Consider the following 27,934-nt stretch of genomic DNA (forward strand, 5'->3'; position numbering starts at 1 on the left):
TAAATCATTAGGTTTGACAGTTGAATTGAGATTTCTGAATTTAATTTACATAGTCTATAGAACCCACACGTGCAAAATCTTCTCTTCATTAGATTTTTCGGTTGAGATTTATAGTTCTTAGGGATCTGCGTACGACCAGATATCATGAGTATATCGGAATAAAAGGTAGCATATGTTATGTGTTATTCCTGAAATCCAATTAAGTATCTGCTATAGCCCAATAACTTTGTCCCTAGGAATGAAACGCGGTGGCGGGGGCGAGGTTGCACGTGATGTCAGCGCGTGATTTGATTACACACGTAGATTAATTGGCCGAAGATATATTTAAAGTTAAGTAATAAATATTTATGAGACCTACTTAGAAATAATAGCACAAAATAAGTGCTTAATTACTTTATCAAGAGAAGGAAATAGGAAGACGCTTAAAACTGTTTGTTAGTTGTTACTTTATGACAGTGTATACCTAGTGCCATCCACGAAGACGCGTGATTTTGTCAAAATTAGACATTAATGACATTGTATTGAGAACTACGGCACGCGTCATCGTAAATGACTCTACCTATACCACTGTAAGTAAGTTTTTCGCTGTATGGCGCTTTCCGCGAAATTATCTAAGTTAATTCTTTTTCGGGATGTTGCAACTTAAAAGATACGCTGGTGCCCTGTACTTCCATCAATTTATGGTCTATAACAATTTTTTAATTGTGATCGGTAAAAAACCAGTCGCTTCAGAGACTGTTTTTGCCAAATGAATGTCATTGACACATTCGGATGAAGAACTTTAATTTCTGCGAAGTATACACAACCTCCTTTGTCTGTCGATTCATTTCCGGATTATAATCTCATGTGCATTGAACGTTTTGTGACATAGCCTCTGTAGTCCGTGTAGCCGCTTAACTGCGCGGCCGCGACTGAATGCGAGCGCGATTGATGATGCTAGGCTTCGGTGGATGTCAAGTCCGGTGTTCTTCTTAAACCGCCAGCGAGATTAAGCCCGCCGGATGGGACCCCATTCGGGGAGGTCCAGCGAGCGATCATCAGCCGGCGGCAAGGTAGGTAAAGTCCAGGTCCAAGGATGTCTGGTCCAGTAATTAAGGGCTCGCTGCACGCACGAGGTCGCGCGGCAGGCCCTTGTTGTCCGACGGTCGGCGGTGATAGGGCGCCAGCTCGCACAGGTGGCGAAAGCGCGACCTATCCGCACGACCAAACATCCTGGTAGTGAGGCTGCCGATGAAATGGCCCAGGGGTTCTACGCCTAGGCCCCGAGCAATGACGGTATTCCGCACGTAGTACGGGGCGTCAAGGCTGCTGCGCAAGGATAGCGACTGCTGGGCATCGAGTCGCTTCCTATTGCACTTTCCCACCAGCGCGTACCACGCGGGGGCTGCATACGTTAGGCGTGACCGGACATAAGTCTTGTACACGCCCAACTTGGCTCGCAGTGTCAAGCGGGACCTTAGGACCGGGCGTAGAAGGTCGCGCGCTGCGCGCGTCTGGGCAATGACAGTCCGGACGTGAGGGGCCATGGTGAGGCGGCGGTCGATGGTGACTCCCAGGTACTTGACCGTGGGAGACCACTCGATGGCCTGCCCCAGCATCGTCAGCCGTGGTGGCAGCAGCCGCTTCGTGCTAATGGCGATGACCTGGGTCTTCGCGACGTTAACACGGAGCCTCCACTCATCCAACCAGGCTGGTAGGGTGTCTAGGCAGTCTTGCATCTTGCGCGCCGCATGCGCAAGTCTGATGGACGATGTGATGTAGGCGGCGTCGTCGGCGTACAGCGCGAGCATAACGTCCTCGCTGACGGGGATGTCGTCAGTATATCGACCGTAGCATACGGGCGACAGGCAGCTCCCCTGCGGCACACCAGCGCGGATGGGGCGCGCGGTTGACACCGCGTCCTCCACCGCAACCTGGAAGTGGCGGTCCTCCAAGAAGGTGGCCACAGTCTTGACTACGCGTCGGGGGGCGGTGGACGTCGTCAGCTTGTACACCAAGCCGAGGTGCCATACACGGTCGAAGGCCTTCTCCATGTCGAGCATGACGGCGACGGAGTGCTCCTTCTTGTTGTAGGCAACGGCGGCTTGGTGTAGGACTCGGGCGAGCTGCAGCGTGGTGGAGGTTCGGCCCGAAAGCCAAACTGCTCGTCGCGCGGCGTGATGCGCGGCGACAGGTGCACCAGCAGCAGCCTCTCGAACAGCTTCGATGTGGTCGACAGCAGGGCGATTGGTCGGTGGCTCTCCGGGCGAAGAATATTCTGCCCGGGCTTCGGGAGCATGATGACGCGCCCAAGCTTCCAGGGGCGCGGGAAATGGCCCGTCCGCAGGACTCCGTTGAAGAGCCGCGTCAACGTCGCGATGCCTCGCGGGGGTAGGTGACGCAGCGCCTCGTTGGGGATGCGGTCGGGGCCAGGCGCCTTCTTCAGCGGGACGCGTCGGATCATCCTCACGACTTGGCCCGGGGAGAAGACAATGGGGTCTTCATCGGGGGCTATCGGTGCCGCGAAATACTCCGCCAGTCGCTGCCCGATGTCTGCCTCGTGTTGGTGGTTGTCAGACGGGTAAAGGGAGAACTGCATCTCCAGGTGGTCCGCGAAGATCTCCGCCCTGTCTTCTGCCCTGTAGCGGATGGTTCCGTCACTGGCAAGAAGCGGGCGTATGGGTGCTGGCTTGTTCGCCAGGCGGCGGCATAGGCGGTGGATGCCGTTCCAGTCCTCTGCAGCCGAAGCGATGTGCTCGAGCCAAGAGTATTCCGAGTATACGGCGAGGCCCCTCGAAATCTTCTCGGCGAGCGCGTTCAGCTGGGACTTCGTGGTCGGGCATCTGGTGCGTTGGTGGTGGCGGCGCAGTTTCCTCTTCCTCTGGATGAGGGTCAGGATATCAGCTGGGATCTGATGGCGCGGGCGCGCTGGTGATCGAGCGTCGTGCTCGTGTATTGCGCACGGTTTTACTCCCCGGTACCCCTCCAATCCCCGCTGATGTCAATAGTACCACGCCCCCGCCCCGCCACCGCGTCTCATTCCTAGGGAGCGTCGCGCACGAGGTTGTCGGACTATAAACTATACTCAACGCCGTATATAGATTCCAAAAAACTACTCATGTGTTAATGCCAATAAAATGAAAAAGTTTCGCATCGGTAAGTTTTAACTTTTCTAAATAAAGTACATAGGTAAATTATTTATATATATAATTGTAAAGCTAAAATTAAATGCAACTGCATAAATAAATAATTTAATGTAAATATTAATTTCACCAACAAATATATGGTTGAAACTGTTTTGTAGAAGAAAAGTTCATATTATAGTGGTAATACTTCATATGGATTAAATAACATTTGGATTAGAGATGCGCCGAGTAGGTACAACTTTTACCGAGTAACCGAGTATACTCGGTTCAAAGTTTCTCAAACCGAGTACTCGGCCGAGTTACTCGGTTCAGTTTTGAGGCGCGAATACAGGTTAGACAGGTTCACGCGGCGCTACCAACCACCGCGCCGCGAGCGAACGTCGCGGGAATCCCCGCCTTCTCCCCCGCAAATTATTCAGTTGTTGTTTTGAAGAAAATCGCATTCTGTCGATCCGCGAATTAATTGCTTAAATATTAATTGATAATTCTCATTTTTGTGTTTTTAATTAATAAATACTCTTAATAACATTTTTAAACTAGCCTGTTTTATTATAATACATAATGATTTCTCTTAAATAATAATTTTATTTAGACCGAGTATACTCGTCAATGGAACCGAGTTATTCGGCCGAGTAAGAGTATCAAAAAAACTGCCGAATACACCGAGTACCGAGTAGTAAACGAGTACTCGGCCCATCTCTAATTTGGATACGATATGAGATTCACATAATTTGTGTAAATACTATTTATGGATATTTTTGATATGCGCATAAAAATATTGACAACAAATCACGTATGGAAAACTATGGTAAACATGGCGGCCACAGGGCCACCATGACATCTCCAATTGTCACTTCATTCGGCATCTGGGGGACTACCACGAAATTCGAAAATCGAAGTTCGTATCGTATTGGTAGTCCCTCTGACTCTCGTATTAAATAACTTAAGCGTCAGCGGGATGGCAAGTCGTTCGAAGTTCGAATTTTTCACTTCGTAGTATGGCCTGCAGGGCTGCTACGAAACTCGAAACTCGAAGTTCGTATCGTACCGTCTCTCTCGCTCTCATATTAAATAGCATAAGTGTCAGAGGGACAGCACGACACGAACTTCGAGTTTCGAGTTTCGTAGTAGCCCTGCTGACGTTTGGATTGATCGAATGCTTTCTATACTCGTGTTAATTTTCGTTCTTGAGTTTTTGTTCCCTGTTAAGTTTTCTGTTGCCAGTACCCATTTAAGGTCTGAATAAAAACAAAATATTAAAAGACTATTTTTTATTAATGTGCATGGGTTGGTTACATCTGGAACGACACAATGATAATGACACTTGTGACAGTGACGTTCGGCCATTATGATAACTTTTTTGGAATCTAAATACGGCGTTGAATATACATATATACGAAATGTCATCCAATTCTGACGCACACAAACAACAACGCACACACAAAATCTTTGAATAGCTTTAAAAAGCGGTATAAATCAGAGCACACTGTAAGGCATCACATATGCTTATTCAAACCAATATGAGCATGCACCATTCAATTGCCCAACAAAGACGACTGGAAGGAAACTTAGTTCTTCCTCCTGCTTAGACGATCGTATAGAGATACTTGGGAACGAGCTGCTTTGTAACAATCGACTTTTGTGAGTGGCCTTTTACCTGCACACAACGTCTGAGAGCGGTATTCATAGATCGCCCCCGTGTAATGCATAGCTGGCATACAAGGCACGATCCGGTACATCCGGCCTTAGCTTGAATAAAGTTTTAAAAGCAAATCACCTTTTAAAAATATATTTACGATACCAAAAGTTTATTTTGATCCATATCTTTTCTAAATTCTAATTATAAACCGTGGGCTTGTTTGTTTATGCCTAGGGACTAGTCGGTTGTACCTTGTTTTGTCTATTTTCGGTTTGCCTAATTTTAGATAAATTAATGTTGGTCAACCTAAAGGCTCATTATACCTAATTTTCATTTAAGAGCGTTTATATCTGCCTCGAATTGATGACGTGGGCGTAAAGACGGACAAGTTGAAGTGGGACTGGGCTGGACATATCTGCCGAATGAACCCAGAATGTTGGGCCAAAATTGTTACGGAATGGGTCCCTAGTGACGGATACCGTAATAGAGGCAGACCGAAGAGGAGATGGAGGGACGACTTAGATGCCTATAATGTGGGTTGGCGGGAGCTCGCCTTTGATAGGCAGGAATGAAGCAAGAGAGGAGAGGCCTTTGCCCAGCAGTGGGACACAAAAATAGGCTAATAAAAAAAAAACGAGAAAAACTAACAAAAATGCATCGTTGCCAGCTCAGCAGGCATAAACGCTCTTAAGTGAGTCATTTTGTGTACAGCTTACTTAACATAATTTTGTTTCGCCTAATTTTAAATGACCTTATTTTCATTTTATATAAACATATTTCGTATACTGTTCGACTGACATAATTATTTTTCATCTAATATTATACGTCTAACATAAGTTCGGTTCTGGCGCTTCGCCGGAACTGCGGCACACTCGCTACGCTCGCTCGGCTCGCGCGCTGTTGTGGTGGCAGTTCTGACCTAACCTATTTTAGTAGTCGCAGTTCTAATCTAAAAGTAAAAACGTTATTCGGCTAAGTAATGATTAGTTAAAAAGAATCGACAAAGTGAGTTTTAAATACTTAAAATATTATTCGACATAACAAGAGTTATGAAAATGATCATTTATGCAAAATTATACAAACTGACCTTAGACAAACAATTAATTATAGTAAAAGTTGTTAACAAATCGAAATTAGGCAAAAAAAAATAAGACAAGATAAGGGAATACCGACTAGTCTCTAGAACTTCTGAAAAGTTTATAAACACTCTTTCAAAGATTGAAACCTATCTCAGAATAAAGGTAACTTTTTTATTATATCCGGGGAAATGTCTGTTTCCGCTGGATGCAGATGAAGTACCTATAGTTTATCGTGCAATAAAAATACATCGATCATCGATTGTCATGTATCACTAAATAGATATTACATAATTATTTTATGTACTAGCGTTTACCCGCGGCTTCGCACGCGTAAATCATTAGATAAGTACAGCAGTTGAATTGAAATTCCGGGATTTTATTAAATTCTCGTGAGAATTCCATAAATTACATCGTGGTTTTCATTGACGTTATATTATAACAACCATGCCAAATTTCATGACTCTAAACCAGCGGTTAATATTTCGAGATTTTATTCATATCCCGTGGGAATATTGAGATAAAAAGTAGCCTATGTGTTATTTCAGATGTCCAGCTATCTACATACCAAATTTCATGACTCTAAGCCCAGCGGTTGTTATTTCAAGATTTAATCCCTATCCCGTGGGAATATCGGGATAAAAAGTATCCTGTTTTAATCCAGGATATAAACTAACTTTTTGCCAAATTTCATCCAAATCCGTCCAGCCGTTTCCGCGTGAAGAAGTAACAAACATACTCACTCACTCACTCACTCACAATATTAGTAGGATTAAATATTAGACCGTTTTGTGACATGGAGACAAATAATAAGTTCTTTTGTTTTTTAATATCCTAAGGGTTAAAATATCAAACCGGAAAACTAGTGGCATTAAGTGATTCATGTTATGTGCAAGCCTGAATCATCACAACACCACGAGTGCCTCGTCAAAAATAAACCAATGACAAGCCAAAAGAAAACTCGGTACGTAGTATTATGTGACAATTCAATTATCCTTCAGTCAGAGCGACGCAATCTCACTGCGTCTCAAAACAAAGACCCTGCTAATAGTATCGCGCAGCGGATAAACAGCGCGACACCGAGTTTGTGTTGAAAAAATAAAGGCGCGACGACGCCCGAATAAATGAGAGCGGCGATAAACAGGAGGATCCGTTCCGAGCGGAGGGTCGATATCGAAATACATTATTCCCCGATCCGAGTGTTCCGATTCAAATTGAAAGAGCACCTCCAACATGAGATTTCTCAGGCGGCGAGTGGGCGCAGAATATAAATCGACGCATAACCAGAAATGGAAGGCCTGTGAATTTCCGTTTGGTGGCAAGCGGACGCGCTGTTTGTTTATAATGTTGCTTAACTAAAATAGAATAGGCAACAGTTACATTTTACGTTATTTATTTGCATGCGGCAATAGGGCAGCGTAGCGGCAAGCGTGCCAATTGTTAAGGTTTTAATTTATTAAATGACCTGAATCCACGAGCTGTGGTTGGTGGTAGTGACATATTTAAAAACGCTAAGCTTTGAGTAAAGAGTTGACGTAAAATTAGTGAAGTCTGATTAAAGTGCATTAACCTAAGTTTTAACATTGAAAATAAACATAAACTAACACAACCTAATTTTGAACAATAGGCACGCAAATTTAATCTACTGAATTTTACCTCTTACTTACTTACTTACTCTTTTACATTGGAACAATACCGTGTTATGACGAGCAAACGTAAAAAGCTTCGCGCATTTTTCGCATTCAAAGGATTTTTGGCAATGTAATCATAAAGCCGTCCGTCACGTATAGAAATTCGAAACGCAAGTTATTCTAACTCTTTCCACCTTATAGTTAGAGAGTATACGGCGCCCCTCATCGCGTATTCTGTCCAATTCGCAACACGCCCAGCAGATATTTACGTAACAGGCGCCTTTTCTGACTTCTGGCAGTCTTTTACGAAGAAATAGAAGCACATATTAAGTAAATGTACACAGCAAATCCTTTTTAGAAGCAACTAGCGTGTTTATGCAGGTCGAAAACTGCGCTATAAACTGCGGCGAACGCTACGAAGCCGAATCCATGGCGTAGACTTCTACGAAACCTGCAGTTTAAATTATTATGGTTTAATATAGGTTTAATACCTATAATAAGTTAATGTTAAATCAAAATATAGATATTTTTATAACTATTCGATTTAAATATATGTATGGACTAAGCCCTTAAAATATTATCTAAATAAATACCTTAGAAACCAAGGAGCTCATTTCTATGAACTAATCTTCGTAGGTACTCGTACAACAACCAAAAAAAATCGCTTTCAATTGCATTGCATTGTATCGGAAGCTTCGATACCACAGATAAAATGGACAAGGTAAGGTGAGTAATAATAAAAAAGCTTAAACTTAAAAAAAAAGTAATATATTACGAGTATTTATACTTGTATTTTCTGTAAAACAGCTCTGACTTCGAACAGTAATTTTAACAAACAGTGTATTTTTGATCCATTAATACAACCGTAAAAACGTCTATAGGAGAAGTGCTGTGGGTTGATGTACAGACGGAGTCCCGAGGAGGGCATTTAGCCCGTTAAGGTTGATTGTGTGTGAGAGCAGCGCCCGGAGGCAGCGGACGGCGCGCGGGCGGCGCGGCCAAAGCCACTCTAACTTAATAAGCAGGAGACGACGACATCTCCGAATCAAGGTGATGCGCCTTCACAATGCCCTATTCAGATTTAAATAGCTTTACGCCCAATTGCGTTTCAATATGGCGCTAGCTCGCTGTGATAGTTATTTAATTAAACAAAGATTTCAGAGAAAGTTCGCAGCGGGAATACCGGAGTCAATTATAAGCTTTTTAGAATGGTTTGCGCGCAGACTCTTTGAACAAATGAGTTTAAGCAGTATTTAATTTGCCTACCTATTTTCACGATAAAGCACATGTGTTTTTAGCCTCCTATTATTCATCACAGAATACAGTAAACAATACGGTATTTGACAACTCCTGATTTTGCCATATCTTAATATTATTATGAAAATTTAGATAATCAGATAGTGTTTAGCGAAGAGAAAATTTAAATCGGTTGAAAATTGGATTTATAGTGTTTTTTTGAAAAATCTATATACCTGTCCCTTTCTCAAACGCTTTTCTCTATGCAACAAGTATGGCGGTACTGGCATGTGACGTCACATGCCAGTATGTCTTTCTATGTCTAATTTTGAATTTCAAACCTTTATAACTTTGTTATTTGTAAAGGTAGCTTAAAAATTGTTTTTCTATTCGATAACAGGCATTGTGTAGTTTTAATTTATAAAACATATACAAAATAGTCAAATACCGTAATTAAAGGAAAGTTTAAAATTAGAAAATGTATAAGCAGTAGTAATACGTGATCTCAGTAGGGGGGGGGGGGCAAAGTTTTCATACCTGTACCAACAGTATTTATATTTTGGACAACGCTTCGTGACTTGGCAACCACATTGTACCTAATAGCCAGGAACATGAATAACTATCTAGGGGCAGAGTTATGCAGTTGCATCTATCTGTTTTAATGACCAAGAATTGCATGACTTGCCAAGACGAAATATGTTTCTTAAAATACATTTGGAACAGCAGATCTTTTTTACCTCCGACGCAAAAAGAAGTGTTATAATTTTGACCGCTATGTGTGTCTGTCTGTCTGTGGCACCGTAGTGATTTGAATGCGTTTTTTTTTATTTGAAATCAAGTTTTCTAGCGATGGTTCTTAGACATGTTTCATCAAAATCGGTTTAGCCGTTTTTGAAATATTGAACTTTGATGTGACATAATCGGGGGTTTTCCAACTTTCTGTTGGTTAGGATATTATGTCATCTACTTATATAACTTAAACGAGACTGCCTAATAATTTACACGATAAAGTAAGTTTGTTTAATTAACAATCGAAAAATGTTGCACGCACTAAACGGGCGCACCAGTGCAGCAGTGGTTCCCTACTCATCAGTCATCAGATTGTTTGACATTCTTGCCCAGTCATAGCTAAAATATATACTGTCAAACATTTAGGTGTTGTAATTGATTCTACTCTACCTTGAATTTTATTATCACATTGTGCCAACTGCGAGCACGTTTTGCAAGCATATGTTTATGTTTTAAAAAACTTTGTCATGTCGCTAACAAGAAAGTCATAAATCGGGTAGGTACGTATATACTCCTCGCCACGTCAATCTGTACTCACATACTGTATTTTGCAGGGAAGTGTAGCCAAGAGCCAAGACAAGGCTTCTTATGACAACAACGCTTCCTATCTTAGAAGGAGCTTAGAGACCGATGAACTTATGATCATCAGTTATCTGCACATACTTAAGTGTTATTAGTTTTAGAAAAAGTAGCGTCCGTTTCTTAATATTGGGTTAGCGGAAAAAATATTCCATTATTGGTTCCTGTCCATGACTGGTGCCCTCACCTACAAGATGTAAATTGAATAACTGAAACCTCAGACACCCCAAAAATATTTAACCGAATTCAAAAAAGGAAGAGGTTCTATGTTCCAATGTTTGTATTTTTTTTATGTATGTTCACCGATTACTCAGTCAATTTTGTGGACCGATTTTTAATTTTTTTTTTGTTTGAAAGAGTAGGTACTCTTCTGAGGTAGTCCCATTGTCACCAAGTCAAGATCTGATGATGGGATCCTAGGGAAATCGAGGGCAAACCCCAAATTTTTTAGGCAAACCTATGGCGATTTTGGAATTTTTAGTATTAAAGACAAGCATTTACATTTAGCCCTCTTGCCCTCTTGTTCTGAGAGGAGGCCTGTGCCCAGCAGTGGGACGCAAATAGGCTGGGATGAGTGATGAGTGATTTACATTTAGAAATTATCATTTGGTAAACTGGATCTGATGAAGAAGACCGTAGATGGCCAATGAAACTCGTTGAAGCTAAGGAACGCTCGCGCGTCTATAAATAATCATGGTTAATATACCTAGTAAGCGACTAAGAAGAAGCTTTAAGTTAATGATTCTTTCGAACTGATCTGATGCTGAAGCCGGAAGGTAGGCAACGGAACTATGTTATTAAACAACGTAACTAAGCCGTGTTTGGGCTTAATGAAATCGATGTAAGATGTACTTTGGCTACGAATCACTAAAAAGTGAGAAAAAAAAATGTTTTAACAAAAAGTAAAACCGACTCCAAAAAAGTATGTAGTGAGGTAGACGACTATTGTTCCACTCCTGCTGGCTCGTGCTGAGGCACCGACTTTGAGCTAGTAGGTACCTAGAAAAATATTTTCAAGAGTTTTGTAGTCGGTTCCATTTTTTTTTATTTTTTTTGGAGTCGGTTTAACTTTTTTTTGAATACCTTCATTATTTTAAAAGATATTCGTGTGTTGTGCTAAGCCAGTAATTCTACTTCATTTCTAACTCTACACTCATGATTTGTATTTGTCATTTGTCAGTTGCGCTTTGACGTTTTTAGAAGGAAATCACACAGTGGCAGCAAACCGGCCAGTATTAAAATATCGAGATAGTATGCAACCTCGCTAATAGTACATTACTTCAGAGTCCGCGAAATAGGGGATTGCCGGCCGAGTAGTAATAGATGGCCGAGTGCTAACGAACGAGGCCATCTAGAGATACGAGGCCGACAGTCCCTGTTCGCGGACTAGGCTTGTATAGTGCTTTTCTCAAATAAATCCAAGGGAATAATACCATGTCACTTGATGATGAACTCATTTCGGAAACAATAACACTTATTTGAATAAAAAAAACACTCGTTTTAGGTATAAACCGTATAAGTGTTTGTTTTTTTTTTCTATTCCCGCCAAATTACTCTTTTTCAGCTATTTTTTGTAAGCTGTTCAGGTTGATGTTTGTTAATCTAGTCAAATAAGAGATTAAAAAGTAAATACACATTCACGAACTACGTACGTTTTTTTTTAATTGGCAGTATGCCATAGATAGTCCCCACTGGAACAAAAGACAATCTCTTTGCTGGCCTTGGCCGGCAATGTTGTATGAAATTCCATTACTATCCTCTAATTTGAAAATAGAACTAATCTTCAATAAGTGCTATACAATGACGTACTTGGCGTTCTATGATCACGAAGATAAAGACGACAAATGTCATTATAGGAAATCCTAGGATGTTTGAGAAAAAAAAATTGGCGCCTGTTGCAGTCGTAACTTTTAGACCGGGCACAATAAAAAAAGGATTTAAAAACACAAACACAACCTAACTTAAAACATAGTGTAATCGATTCTACTCTCGATTCTGAGCAAACTACTTTCTGGTTTTCAGTTATTTAATGTTATAATCACTTTTACTAATAATAAAATTTGGAGAACTGCATTTGATAAGCTTAAAACAAATTAAGAGTCATCGGGGAAGGAAATTCACGCCTTATTTCCTGAAACTAGTTACACCCAAAGCTTCTCAGACCGACGGTTCTCAGCTAATCAGCGTTCCTAGTCATGCCAACGAGCGTAATGTTTGTTTGAAACTGTGAGACAAACTAACAAAATTAAACCTTCCCCGATCCCCGTCGCATGTAACTATGTAGGTAGGTAGCTGCGTTAAATCGTGTAACATTGGACCTCTATCTTTCAATGCAACTGCGGTACAAAAGTACATTATATAATCAACAGAATTTTGATACAATTTTTAGGGGAAAAATACTCGTAATTGGACCTTATGCGGGTAAACTTCAACTTCTTTACTGATCTCCAACTACAACTGAACTACAACATTATTATGCTAGCTAATATACTAGCTAACTAGAATACTTATCAGGTGATATGGTGGCGTGGCTTATCTGGATCGATCGAGCGTGAGACAGATATCATTGCATTCCAAATCAATCCACACGATCCAGATAAATCATGTGCCAGCCATGGCACACAATTGTTTTTTCACGACACTGCTCGAAAATGTGCTAAATCCAGTACCCAAAACTGCCTACAGTACGATTACTTGGAGTTAACACTTGACAGATGGGCGTGCCTTCAGTCAATTTTCAACTTTGACGACGTACAAATAAAGCCATTTTTAGTATACCGCTACCCACGTTTACAGATTATGTAAAAACTTTTTTATTTGTATGACCTCAAACTTGAAAGTTGTCTGAAGGCACGCCCATCTGTCAAGTGTTAACTCCAAGTAATCGTACTGTACCTACATATGTACATTTAACATCTAATTCATTTATGGCTCACAAAACACGACAACAATGTAACACCTTACGGTAACAGGTCGTATCAATATAATATAATTAATCCGTATAATATAATTAATCATTAATAAGTATTTATAAAAGAGAGTGGCTTAAAGATTTCAAACCTTAAATCCAAAATCCACATCATAAAATACATCACATATATAAATGGAGGAGGTACGGCTGACAAATGAATTAAATAATTGAACTTATACCTAAGTGTAATTTGGGGGCGAAAAAATATCAAAAACTAGCTGTTGCCAGCGACTCCGTTTATCGTTATCCTACGAGAACTATGCAATTTTCCGGGATAAAACTATCCTATGTCCTTCCCCGGGACTCAAACTATCAGTATACCGAACTTCATCTAAATTGGTTTAGCGGTTTAGACGTGATGGGGTAACAAGCAAACAAGCAGACTTACAAACTTTCGCATTTATTATGTTAGTGCTAGTGTTATTTATAGTGTTAGTGTTGTTAGCTGCTTTTGGTGATCAATAAAGAATATTTGTATTGTATTGTATTTTTGTTAGTGGGATTTATGGATCACCCCAAATGGTATTTTAAAAATTGCGGCAATATTAGTTCAAAGAAAGTACATGGGCGACCGAGCTTTGCTGAGAGTACAGTCAAGGGCAAAGATATCGACACGGCTAAAGTTACAAAAATATACACGACTTTATGCACTTAACATTAAGACCGTGTATACATATTTTATTTTTGCAACTTTGGCCGTGTCGATATCTTTGCACGACTGTACTGCTCGAGATACAAGAATTGCTCGTTTAAAGGTATTAATGTAAATGTAAATTAGTCAAAATACCATAAACAGGACTTATCACGCGAAAACACACGAGTAATATTTACCTCGACGTTTCAACCACATTACAGTGGCCGTGGTCACGAGTAGACTGAAGTGTAGGGTGTCAAGTCCCGTTTGTGGTATTTTGACTAGGAGTGAAAATCACGAAAGTTTAACACGTTATAATAAAGTCGAAAGAGCAATGCCTTGTTATTATTGGTATTGTTTTGGAATTGGAATACTTAGTTTTACGGCAATTTAATGCCTGTACGAGGAAAATGTTAGGTATACTGCTCCCAGGTAGGCCTTTCATTTCACCCGCCACCGTGCGTAATAACAACGTCAGCTGCTAAACTTATGATTTACAGCGGTACTAAGTAGAATCGTAAAGGCATCTAACACACGCGTTACCATGAGAACAATAGAGCGTGACAAGTGAAGGCTGGAGAGGCGCGGGGCACTAAGGATGGGGCAAAGTTTGGCAATTACGGCGACCGCATGTCTGAGAGCGTCGCAACACTCATTACAGAGTGAAACTCGACTCGCCTAGATTAAAAGTCCAAGAGACACGGGTCCCGGGAAACGGCATGACGGTTCCGCGGTGGATGAGACGGGGATTAATGCCGACACATCTAACTGGGAGCAGGCTAACATCTCTGCGATAAACTGATTTTCTCCCGGCTTAATAGACGGAGAGCGGACTGCAAAATTTCGTACCTACTTGATACCGCGATGAAACGCACAATGGTTTCCCATAAAACTGATGCTGAGTCCGAATCTAATAGTCTGCCGCGGCGTAACTTGCCGAAAGTACCAAAAAATAGTCACTTCCGGTGCGAAAAAAGGGGCGTCATTTAACCCATCTGATACTGAAATAATAGTCATGGCATCAGTTAGGAATTTACTGGTAGATAAAGAAAAGCGAAATGTATTTAACTTGCCCTGTTCGTTTATTTATTTGGCTCAAATCTTGCAAGTTAAATTTTACCCACTTCCAGTAGTCCGATCGACTTGAAATTTGGTAAACTTATGTAAATCTGGTGACAGTACAATAATCTAATGGTGACATCCTAGTAGTCTAGCCAGGATCGTCTCCACAGAACGGAACTCTTTAACGGTTAATGGCATCTAATTGAAATTGGGTATTCAAATGTAGTTTGGGTGACAATAAAAGTACAGTCAACAAAAAGTACAGTCAGCAAAAAAAGCTTGTATTAAAAATGAAATTCTTACCAAAAACTTATTTGTTAATATCTCAGAAACTATAAGACCAATTTTCTTTAACAATGTTAATATATACAATTCTTCTGTACATCGTGTGTTTGTTACCTAAAACGGCTGTACCGATTTGGATGAAATTTTATGTGTATATTTCAATGGGTTCCTGGATGATTTGAAAATACAATTGTTATCACTTTTCCACAAGGTTTTGTATATATTTAAAAACAATATTACTTATTTTTTGTAATGAAATAGCATCAGGGTTTTTTTTTTAATAAGTGGACAACTGAAAAATTGTAAATGGACAACTTTTTGAGAAATAGTCATTTATGTTTACAACGTGGTTGTATTAACTAGAATTCTTATTGCTAGCAAATGTAACAGTTCAAGAGCATGCTAGCAGTGAGCATATAAAACAGTACCTTCAGAATGGTATGGAACTAAAATATGCCGCGCTGCTAGCACCTTAATGTGTCGTGCAAGTTGCATTACATTGCGGCGCTCGAATGACCACTACAAACTCGTTGGCTTTACGGCCTCGCAATGTAATGCAACTTGCACAATTTTTCTTGCAAGTCTAAACTCGACTTAACAGAGTGCACTGACCTGCAAGCTGGGATGCACGGCCAGCTGCAGCAGCGTGCGTACGACACCGAGATGCCCCTTGTTGACCGCGATGTGCAGCGGCGTCTGGCGGCGGCGGTTCCGCGCGTTGAGGTCGGCGCCGGCGGCGGCGAGCGCCCGCAACGCCGAGGGCTCGTCGCCGAACGCCGCGTGGTGCGCCGCGCGGTCCCCGTCGCGGTCCTCCGCGTCCGCGTCCGCGCCCGCCTCCACCAGGGCGCGGATCACTTCCAGGTGGCCGTTTTGAGCCGCCGCCTGGACGTTACCATTTTATATTACTAATATTATACAATACAAAACAATGCAAATATCCTTAATTGCACACCACAAATCAACACGATCATTTTATAGAGAGACAAAATGCAGAGAAATTCATAAATGCCGAAATTTGTGAATGTTTTTAGGTAGGTAAAATAGTAACTAAGTACCCTATTAACTAGAGCACAATGAAAAACCAGAAAAGAAGTATGCTGGAGCCGGGAATCCAACTCGGGTCTTCGTACGTGCGTGCGTGCTGTACCCTTATACCATGAATGTGAAAAATTGTATGGTTTTTTGAGACAGTTTTCTCGATATACTTTACAATTTGTGAATTATTTGTCAAATACTCGTCCGTAGTAAGTATAATTATTCGCAGACGAAGTCATGGGCCACAGATACTGAAAAAAAAAACTGTGTTTGCTTTGCTCAAAACGTCAAGCGTTTGAAAAACTTTTTATAAGGGCATGCAATGCAGGGATAATAGATACAGAGAGGCACAAAAACCCAACGTCACCTTTACATTCAGCAGCCTGAGAAGAAAAAAATCAGAATGATGAATGAGCACAGTATAGGAACCAACCTGTAAGGCAGTGTGTCCACCAAACACGCCGTTAACGTCAGCGTGTGCGTCCGTCCGCGCCAGAATATCAGCGCAGCGTGCCGCGTCACCATTGGTCGCCGCTTTCACCAGCTCCTCATTCGTATCACCAGTCACATGCGACTCGAATAGCTTCTTTAGAAGCGCTGACAGTCGATCACCTGAGTCAAAGCTTTCATATATTTACCAAATCACAAATATAAGGTGTTTTTTCAAAGATGTAAAAGTAGTAATTGTTAACTACTTAACAGAAGGCGAAATTCATTGTTAACGATCGTTAACGATGTTAACGATCTAGAATTAAAAAAAATGCTTGAGCGCTGAACTCTCCAATAATGCTGCATACAAATGCCATTGTTACCTAGTCACCAATCTTTAAACAAAAACACCAACATAAAACGAAGGCACAAACACACACAAACAAACAACCTTTGGCAAAAACATTTGGCACAATTTATATATCGATGATGAAGCACCAACACCGCGAAACTGATAAATCTCGAACATGCAAATTAGCTGGTTTGACAAGGGGGTACCAAAGTCATGAATTGCATATCAATGATTTATTAGTTAGGAGGCATTGGTACTGTGTCGTCGATATTTGTCTTGTTTTTGGGGTTGGGTGAACTTGGGTGCCAAATCGCAACATACAGAAACACATGCATCCTTCGACCGTTTAGCTCTTGCACTACACTCTAAGTCCCCAACCAGCGCATACTAAAGGCGGAGTGGGTGTGTAACTGTGTGCGAGTGTGTATAAACTTACCTGAAGAGTTTTCCGGAAGAGTGCCGATCGACGAGGCAACTTTCGTGACAGCGTTGGGGTTGTAAGTCCACGACGTATTGAACACTTCCACTTTGAGATCGTTGTCGTGATAAATTTGCTGAACGCGGCCGATTTTTCCGAGAGTCTAGAATTAAAGATCTAGTAGGTATGTATAGGAAACGCATTCGTTGCCGGCTGTCAGACCCAGGTAGATTAACATACCTAATGAAGTCACATATATGTTCAAAGGCTAGCAAAATTGTGACAGCTCCACTTAAGTACTGTTACGAGCCGTAGGGTTTTTAAGTAGAAAAACATAGCCAAACGTTAATCATTTTAACACTTATTCACTTAGCAATCATAAAATCACTAGCTTGTCACGATTTGTCTCCGATGTTCATCGCTCGAGTATTTTCTTATTCTTTTCTATCTTATTCAAAACTGACTCCGCCGCAACCTCGCCCGGCTTATGTACTCCTAGCGAATCGGTCCACAAAGTTCGCGACCAGTCAACAGAAACGTTTCGCCATATAAGTCATCATCATCATCATCATCCCAGCCTATATACGTCCCACTGCTGGGCACAGGCCTCCTCTCACAATGAGAGGGCCATATAAGTATAAAATTAAAATTATTTACTTTTATTTGCTTTACGATCAGATTGATATTTTTTGAAACTCAACAAAAATGTTGCCAAAGATAGATAAAACCCTTTTTGATCGAATTACCTAAAAAGCGAGATGCCAATAATGGCGTTATGCCTAAACATGAAATTTGCCTAAAAAGCTGTTTGCCGTAAACGAGATGCCGGTGAAGCAGTATGCCTGAAGTGTGAAGTTGACTAAGAAGATTGCCTAAAGTCGATGCCTACAGAGCAAAATGCCTACATGGTTAAATGCCTACAAAGCAATATGCCTAAGTGGTTAAATGCTTACAAAGCAAATAACACCAAAGCTGCCCTGCCCCCGTCCTCCCGTCGCGCTATTTGGGGTTAAACCAAAAACCAGTTCCACCGTTAATTTTATTTATTTAGAAATAGCTGTTACCGCTTCTTAGTCTCCTTGTATTTCAGGCAATCAGCTTCTCAGTCATTTCAAATTTCAGACATTCTGCTTCATCGGTATCTCTCGTTTACGGCAAACAGCTTTCTTAGTCATCTAGTATTTCTGGCAAACTGCTTTACAGGTAATTTAAATTTAGGCAATCTGCTTCTTAGGCAACTTCACACATCAGGCATACTGCTTTACCAGCATCTCTCGTTTAGGGCAAACAGCTTTTTAGGCAAATTTCATATTTAGGCGTAATGCATTCATTGGCAATTTAGGTAACTCGATCAAAAAGGGATAAAACGACTGCTATACTGACCGGTGCCATTGCTTCAGCCCACTCGCCGTGGCCGCGCTGTAGGGCTTTAACTCGCTCCTGATCAGCGCAGACTTGCACGAGGTCGCCCACTGCAAACCCAGTGCTCGCTGCCGCCACGCCAGACCCTGAGGCGCTCATGTTGCCGCTGCACACCTGCGTTCAGATATTAAGTGGTTCTATATCCCGCCGTTAAAAACTGTAGCCGTCAATGGGTAAAAAGGATTCCAATTTCAATAAAAAAAATTAAAGGTAGCGGTAGCGTCAGCAAATAAATTGAAAGACTGTTGATAAGTGACAGGTGACAAGTGACTGTGACAATGTGATATACATCCATAAATAAATCTGATGAATTCCATGTTAAACCACTTATTATCGGCTACACAATTTAGTCTAAATTGTCGGTCACCTGACACTTTTCAAGTTTATGAAATAGGAACCAGAGGCCGTATTGCCTAACACACTCTAAATCACAATCGTTTTCACCACTTCTTTCTCTCACACGGTTTAGGGTTAGGGTAGAAAGAGATAGTGAATACAATCGCTAGCGCCCGCGTGTCGCCTCACGATTACCTTGGTCAACACAGCAGGGTTAAACGTCCACCGGTTGCCGCTGGGGTAGGTCACGACTATGTCGTGATCTTCGTCGATGCCCACGACCGTGCCTGTGGTGCCGAGACACTCAAACATGCCGTCTGTCCATCCCCCGTGCCCGTGTTGTAACGACTGCACTATCTCCAAATCTAAGTCCACATTAACCTGAAGGATAATAAAAATTTCATTATAAAAATATGAGTACTGTAAGGTCGGGGTAACCGCATATAGAAGAGTTTAAAAAAATATACCAACGTGGATGGTCAGCTGGAACCAACCACATGGCAATGTGCGGTGATTTTAATGATTGATTTATTTGAATTAAATATAGGTAATTTTTTTTTATTGTCTTCAACTATCTTTTTTTTAATATGACAATAACAGTCAATTATGTTTTTTATAAGTACTAGCCGTCTCAACTCAAGTGTCAATATCTGTAAACTAAAGAGGACAATAAGTTGTTATTAGTGATAATACCTACTGATCATGTAAAAATCTAGATAAAAACACTGTATGTAGCTTGCCGTCACATGCCTGTCATCGGCACCAAAGTTTCGCTCCCTGCACATGAGACATGACTGTATTTACATGGTTAAATCAAATGTTAATGAATAATATAATATAGTCACAAAACGTAAAAATGTGAAATACAAAACAAACAAAAATAAACAGAATTTTGAAATATAAATGTGATACTTAAAGGCAGGTACAGACAATAAAAAACCGGCCAAGAGCGTGTCGGACACTCCCGAAATAGGGTTCCGTAGCCATTAGAAAAAAAAAAGTAATATTTTTCAAAGGATTTCGCATTTTGTACGGAATATTCCAAGTGTAGGTATATTTTATACCTTAGGCTGCTATTTACTCCTAAACTACTAATAATTCTCAAGAAAACTTAACTGTTATAGTTCTCCTTGTAAGTTTGATATACTTACTACCATCTCGAATTTGGGGGGGGGGCGCTCGATTTTAATGAAAATTTGCACTTTAAAGTGGAATATTTTGCAAACAGATCACTGAATCGAAAAAATCAAAAATCGTTTCAGCAAACCCCTAATGGTTTTAAAAGACCTATCCAACGATAACCCACACTACAAGGTTGGATGAGAAAAAAAAATCACCCCAACTTTACGTCTATGGGAGGTACTCTAAAAATAATCATTTATATACGTGTAAAATTACAGCTTTCTAGCATTGATAGTCCCTGAGAAAAGCCGCGGACGGACAGACAGACAGACAGACATGGCGAAACTATAAGGGTTCCGTTTTTGCCATTTTGGCTACGGAACCCTAAAAATGTAATCATCTGTCAAAGATTTAAAATTAATTTCACTGTATTCTTTTTTTTACTGAGTACAGTGATTTGTCCAAAAGAAATTTAATAAGTTGGCATTCGAATGTCCGAACATTCACTTTTAAATCAGCGGGTAATTGTCCGTAAAACCTATGACGCGCGGGTTTTTGTCAAGCAGCGCCAATCGCCGTGGCACCGCTTGCAATCGTTCAGTCAGGCAGGTCATACCCATGCCTATTTATTTTAGTCAAGTATAAGTCTTCTTTTGAAATGGTATTTAATTAAAAACCCTTACCTGATCACCAACTTGCAATCCATGTGGACCTGTGCGGCCAGGACCTAGCTCTCCCAAGAGCGGTAAATGCTCTTTGTAAACATTTTGACCTTTTACATCATTTACCACCTGAAAACAAAGAAAAAACAGATTAGATTATTTAATCTTTACCTAATACATAACTAAGGCGCTATTTACATATTTGGGATAATGACTACCAACTTTCAACTATTTTAGAGCCACAAGTGCAAGACAGCTACGTCTGTGCGACAAATAATATATTTTTATGCAGAAATCCATCCTCCTCCACTTCCATGTAAATCAACATAATTTGTTACACAGACTCAACTATTAACACCACACACGACGCGAAGGCGTTGTTAGTAATATTTCAAAGCTTTTAGCTAAAATATTGCGTAGTTTATATAAGCACAAGCAAGCGCAAAAGTACCTGTATGGCAGTAGTTTGAATTATAAAACAGTCCAAGAATTGTTATTTACTTCATAGCGCTAAGCAATTTGTTTGAGCTAAACTGTACCCTTATCTTTTTTACCTTAAGATCAGCCATTCCCTCAAATCCAACACGATAGAGGTTTTTAGCGCCATTGTCCCATACAACGTACGCAGCAGAGCGCGGGCTGGCCGCTGACCAGTCTTGGACCTCGTTTACTTTACCCCGCCTGCCATTGCCTCCATCTTGGTCCTCCCATTGCCAGTCAACCTGGAATTAAAATACCAACATCAACCAGAGGCTGTCTAACGCGGCGACGTTCGCGATCGCATTCACCGTCTCTTTCTACCCTCATTTATTTTCTTTAAAATCCGGTCATAAACATTAATTCGTTTTTAAGGAATATAAAAGTCTATCACGAATAATTATTGGAGTAGACACATTAACTTATATATTAAGAAGTGTTCTATCAGAAAACATTTTTAATTTTCAATCAATTTTTATGGAATAATTGAGAAAAACTAACAAAAATGCAACGTTGCCAGCTCAGCAGGTATAAACACTCTTAAATTATTAGTGTGCAAAAAATATTAAAAACCTAATAATTAATTTACTGTTGATATCTCAATTTTGAAATAAATAAAAACTATGGCCTTTTTTTTATTTTATGTTGTATGTTTTGACAGTTTTTATGCATGCTTTACCATTGATGATGCATATTGGCATGCACATTTCAAGCTGTTTATATCACATATAATCCTCTCTAGTAATTAGGAACATAAAACAACTACACTTATTTTTCTTTTCTATGCACTTACTCCTCTAACAACCCTAGCTCCTGGGAATATACCGCGAACAGCTTGCTTTTTGCTTTTCCGGCGAGGCTCCACCAGGCATCTCTGCGCTCCAGGCGCACTGATACGGTAGAACCTGTGACGCATGTGGTGCTTATCTCCATGGTAGCAAACTGAACACAAGTCATAATTGCTGCATTCTGCACATTTCCAACGAATGCCTGTAAGGAAAGAAATATAACATGCTAATTTGACAGAGATTTGCAAGTTTTTTTTTTTCAAATTAAACAGACATCGACACTAAGATACAGAGTTGTTTTCTGGGGCAATTTGACCCATCGAGACTTGGTTTCCAGAGCCCAAAAAAAGTGCCTAAGAGCGGTTTGTGGGAGAGCTGGAGAGGAGAGCTGCAAACCACACTTTATTCAACTGGTAATTTTAATGTTTCCGTGTTTGTACATTTATGAAGTAGCCACATTTGTTAAGCAGGACTTCAACTAGTTTCAATGTTTCTCCAGTAAACAACTTGGAAACAAACTGTCAGCCACCGCATCAAGGACAGCTCTTTTATCAAAAAGCACCTTGGGGATGGGCCCTAGAATATACAATAAGTTCCCAAGTACAATTAGAAATAAGGAAAACTTTGTAGAATTTAAGACGTCTTTAAAAAAGTTATTTATTATGAAAGCTTACTATACTGTGAACAATATGGTATTTGACAACTCCTGATTTTGCCATATCTTAATATTATTATGAAAATATAGATAAACAGATAGTGTTTAGCGAAGAGAAAATTTAAATCGGTTGAAAATTGTATTTAGTGATTTTTTGAAAAATCTATATACCTGTCTCTTTCTCAAACGCTTTTCTCTATGCAGCAAGTATGACAGTACTGGCATGTGACGTCACATGCCAGTATGTCTTTCTCTGTCTAATCTTGAATTTCAAACCCTCATAACTTTGTTTTTTTGTAAAGGTAGCTTAAAAATTGTTTTTCTATTCGATAACAGGCATTGTGTCGTTTTAATTTATAAAACATGTACAAAATAGTCAAATACCATATTTTTTAGGAGATAAAATTTAGTGATTTTATACAGTAAAATGTTGTGGACATTAATGGTAAGTAGAAACAATAGTGGTAATTAGGTAAAATTTTGCATTGATTTAATTATTGTTGCTTGGTGTTTAATTTAATTAATTATATTTATTATTATTATTTTATGTTGACATACTGTTTCTTGGGATTAGTAATTGGATAGTGCAAGGATTTTAATGTAATAATGTATAAGAATGAATGTAATAACTTTAGATCCTACATAATATAGTTGTTAAGATAAATTGTTTGTTGTATTGACATGTTACAGAGAAACGTATGTATAAATCATAACACCTGTGTAATGTTTTACCTGTAATATACAATAAATACTTTGACTTTAACTTTGAAACAGTACTTAACTAGAACACATCGAAAAAACCGGACCTACAAATCATACCCAGTCCATTATTATTTTCATAATACATGCTTTACTATTTACACAAACATGAAGGGAAGTTGGGACCTTTCACCAACTGACATAGAACTGGATACAATTCCCAGCACCAGCAATTCTTCTCTATATTTTCAATGCATTTCAGTTTCATTATAATTTAGAAAAATTAATTTTGTTAAGGGAAAACCATAAGCAGAAATTAAAAGTACAATATCTGGTTTTGGTAAGAAAATTAATATTAATAATAGCTTTTTTTTTGTTTTAGTAACATCTGCAATCGGTACATTCAACCATAAGCAAATCGGTTACATGTAGTATGGCGTTTGGAATGAGAAGTCCACTGACTGCTCTCTTCCTCATTAACAAAGTTTCACAGTTGACGGGGTTCATTAATATCATTAATAATTATATCATTAATAATAACTAACATTCCATTTATGGACAACAACAGGCAAAATAATTCTACACATTTTTCCTGCTTCATGAGCTTTTTAAGCATTTAATGGAAATCAGTTATTTTATTATATTTGACATTATAAGTGTTAACAACACCTTGTGCCACCCTCTCAGTAACACAAATTACAATAAAATTTGTATGAAAAATAGGAAGTGCATGTTATCAAAAAAGTTACCAAATATAGGCTGTTGGCGACAAGTATCACACATAGTTCCCTCATGTTTGACACCAGTGGGAGCACTGTCAAGAATCCTCAAATCATATGCTCCAGAACATCTGTAGTTAGCAGCTGTGCCATTGTCCCATACAACAACAACTTCCTCTGGTGATTCAAAATTTCTTACAGTGCCAACATGCCCTTCTCCGCCGTCCTGTAAGGTTCAAAGACAGTTGTACAATTTATGTAGACAACCAGATGCAAAAATGATATGTAATTTGTCAAGTAAACAGCATGCACCTACTTTTAACGTGGATAGAACAGCAAATGATATTCAATTGATAAACAATAATTGCATTTCAGATAAATTATAAAATGGACAGAGTATAGTATCCTGTTCAACATGAACAAAACAAGGCTTACTTAAAGGGAGCAAATCTGATGAAACATAATGATTTGTTAGTAAGGGTGATATGATATTATGATATAGAACATGTAGAGTACAGAGTAATAAACATCCATGTAGCACCTGTTTGCCCCACTTCCAGTCTGGACCTCGTATAACACGAGCTCCTACACCTTCCATCATGAATCTAGTCGCTCTAGAAGATGTCGCAGTACCAGGAACACTAGGCTCCATTATTAATTTGTTTATTCAAACAAAAATATAGAGTAAAAGTGCTTTCGAGATGAAAAATGAAGCTAGCTCATTGAACTGAACTGACAGGTGCCAAAACAATTGACAAGTTGACAACAACATTCAATTCAGAAATTAACCTTTTACGTTTAGAAACCTTGACATTTTAGTATTGTGTACATAGTTTCACAAATGAATGCTTTTAACGGTATCTCGAACAGCTTAGCTCGATCAATGTTGTCAGTAATTATTTTCCCCCAAGTTTAATTTTTCATTCCAATAAGATTTTAATTTCAGTATACTATGACTATGAGTACTACTGACACCGAGACCAGTGAAAAAGTATAATGATGGGTCCACGCTGCGAGCTAATGGCATAAACGTACTTGAGTGCGACGCACGCATGCATACACGCCACTTGCATTACATGCACTTGATCAAAATGAACGAAACAATAGTTCCACCTTTATTAAAGTGTACACTGATCTAGGTATTTTGATATTCTTCCTGTTAAATAATATGCAATGGATTACCGTGGATTTATATTTATTATTCTCATACACAACACAAATCATTCAAGAGACAAATTCAAATGTAACAGCGTCAAGTCTTCTTCCTTTAACCATAGATATTTAAACTATTACTACAGAGGTTACAAATCATTGCTTTAACACCTCCTTGATTTGTGACCTTTACAACCCATTAAATACATTCAAACTAATAATTAAGTACACATTTATCATCTCTAATGCCTAATAATTCTCTAAATTTCTGAAACTTAATTCTTCCTAAAGCTTTTGTTAACATATCAGCTATCTGATTATCAGTCGATATTTTCAGAACATTAATTAACCCCTTCTTTTCGTAATCATTCACAAAATGATAACTTACGTCAATGTGTTTCGAATTCTTGGAAAAACTTCCCATTTCTAGCCAAACCAATTGCCCCTGTATTGTCCTCATATATATTTTATACCGTTTTTAATTTCAACATCTAAATCCCCTAATACTCCTGTAATTGGCAATACCTCTTCAACATTTTCTGGTACAGTCGCATCACAAGTATTTACATAAACTGATAAATCTTTATACTTTTCTGTCACTTTTCTTGTTCTCTGTGGTCTTCCATATTCAATCACTTCTCTAGTTTCTTGTAGTGCCAATTGATCTCCTGTATCCTCAACCGCGTCTTCAAATACTTCATTATTTTCGTCTTCACTTCCATCTTCATTATTTTCAATCACTCTAGCAGTCTCATCTATAAATGTTACATGTCTTGTTTCAGTCATTTTATTGTCTACTAATATTTTATATCCCGTATTTGTGTATCCTACTAAAATACCTTTAACTCTTTTTGGATTTAGTTTCGACGTTCTTTTTGCTTCAGGAATTCTCACAAAAACCTTACTTCCAATTATTCTCATTTTTGACACATCGGGCTTTCTTCCAGTAAATATTTCATAAGGCGTTCTTTTTATTACTGTATTCGTTAACAGTCTATTTCCTATATACACTGCAGTCTCCACAAAAATTGGCCAGTATTTTTTATCTACATTCGCTTCTGAAATTAAGCATCTAGCTCTATCCATGACACTTCTGTTAAATCTTTCTGCAACTCCGTTCAACTCATGCGTGTATGGAGGGCATGGATTTATGAATATCCCTTTATCTTTTGCCAACCTGTAAAAATCTTTATTTATATATTCTCTTCCATTATCACAACGCAGTTCCTTTATTCTCTTCCCAGTCATATTTTCAACTAAATTCATGTAAGCTTCAAAACATTCAAACACTTCACTTTTATATTTAATGCAATACACTTTTGCTATTCTACTAAAATCATCAATAAAAGATACAAAGTAACGTTCACCTGCAACACCTGTAGGGTTCAATGGACCGTTTACGTCTGTATGCACTATCTCTAAAATATCTTTTGCACGCTGTCTATTATTTTCAAAAGGTAAATTATGCATTTTATTCATTAAACAAATCTCACACTGCACATAATCATTTTCAATTCTTTCTGGTAAACCTTCTAATAACTTTTGTTGGCACATTTTATTCAAATTAATAAAAATTGTATGTCCAAGAATTCGATGCCATTTTTCTTTTTCAGTCATGTTACTATTTGTTGTGTATGATTTTACAATTGTTTTACCTACTTTCCCATTCAATATAAACAACTTATTTTTCCTCTCAGCAATAGCTAATACATTATTACTAGACCCATTAAAAATCTTAGCTCCATCATTATCAAAAACTACATAACTATTAAAGCTCGTAATTGAAGTTTCGTTTCATGCTGGGTACATAATATACATTCCTAATCGTTGTTCTAAGCCAGTTCCCGTTCACATAGAAATACATTAACACATTTCCTACCTTATTCGCTTTTAAAGAAAAACCATCTCCTACTTTAATATCAATCGGGTTATCTAAAGTTTTATATTCTACAAAATATTCGTCACTATTTATAATGTGGTCAGAACATCCACTATCTAATAACCATGTTAAATTGTCTTTATTGGAATAATCTTCACTCACCGGATCTCTCGCTGAAGTCATCACTTCGACATTAAAAGAATTATCTCCACTCGTATCATCCTGGGCTGGATTATAATAACATTCTCGTGTCATACCTCTTGTTGTACCTGAAAAATTACCTCTACCTCTTGACATCATTCTCGAATTTCCTCTTGTGCCTCTATAATTTTTTCCTCTCCAGTTGTATATTCCTCTAATGTTGCTATTTCCCCTAATATTATAGTTTCCTTGCCATCTTGGTACATTTTGCTCCCTTACCATATTTTTTGGACAATCTCTTTGGTAATGACCGGGCTCGTTACAGCCATAACAATTTCTTATTCTTACTTGAGACATTCTCTTCTGAATATTAAATGTTTCTAGTCCTTTAGACTCATTCTCTTCTTTTTTCTTGTAATTTAATATTAGTTTCGACTTCACATACTCAACTGACTTGTCTTTCGCTGGCAATGCATCAACAATATCCACTATACGTGTGTAACTTTCTGGTAAACACAACAATAAATGATTCAATTTATCATCTTCAGTCATTTCTTCACCGGCATTCTTCAATTCGTTAATATTCTTTTCAAATAAATTCAAAAAATCTACGGGGTTGTC

The 27,934-nt window shown here is 39.1% G+C and overlaps 1 protein-coding gene across 1 annotated transcript in view; it reads right to left on the reverse strand.

Annotated features, from left to right (window-relative positions):
* Window positions 1-24,881, reverse strand: part of LOC141426691 (E3 ubiquitin-protein ligase MIB1-like) — a 297,594-nt gene extending 272,713 nt beyond the window's left edge. The window contains 10 exon segments of the mRNA XM_074085800.1: window positions 15,640-15,909; window positions 16,496-16,674; window positions 17,280-17,424; window positions 18,645-18,797; window positions 19,215-19,400; window positions 20,825-20,932; window positions 21,358-21,525; window positions 22,074-22,270; window positions 24,172-24,367; window positions 24,683-24,881. Of these exon segments, the coding sequence (XP_073941901.1) occupies window positions 15,640-15,909; window positions 16,496-16,674; window positions 17,280-17,424; window positions 18,645-18,797; window positions 19,215-19,400; window positions 20,825-20,932; window positions 21,358-21,525; window positions 22,074-22,270; window positions 24,172-24,367; window positions 24,683-24,793 (1,713 nt within the window). The 5' untranslated portion in view covers window positions 24,794-24,881.
* Window positions 24,882-27,934: the final 3,053 nt, after the last annotated feature.

The sequence above is a fragment of the Choristoneura fumiferana genome, chromosome 3 (genome assembly GCF_025370935.1).
Source record: "Choristoneura fumiferana chromosome 3, NRCan_CFum_1, whole genome shotgun sequence".
Classification (NCBI taxonomy): Eukaryota; Metazoa; Arthropoda; class Insecta; order Lepidoptera; family Tortricidae; genus Choristoneura; species Choristoneura fumiferana.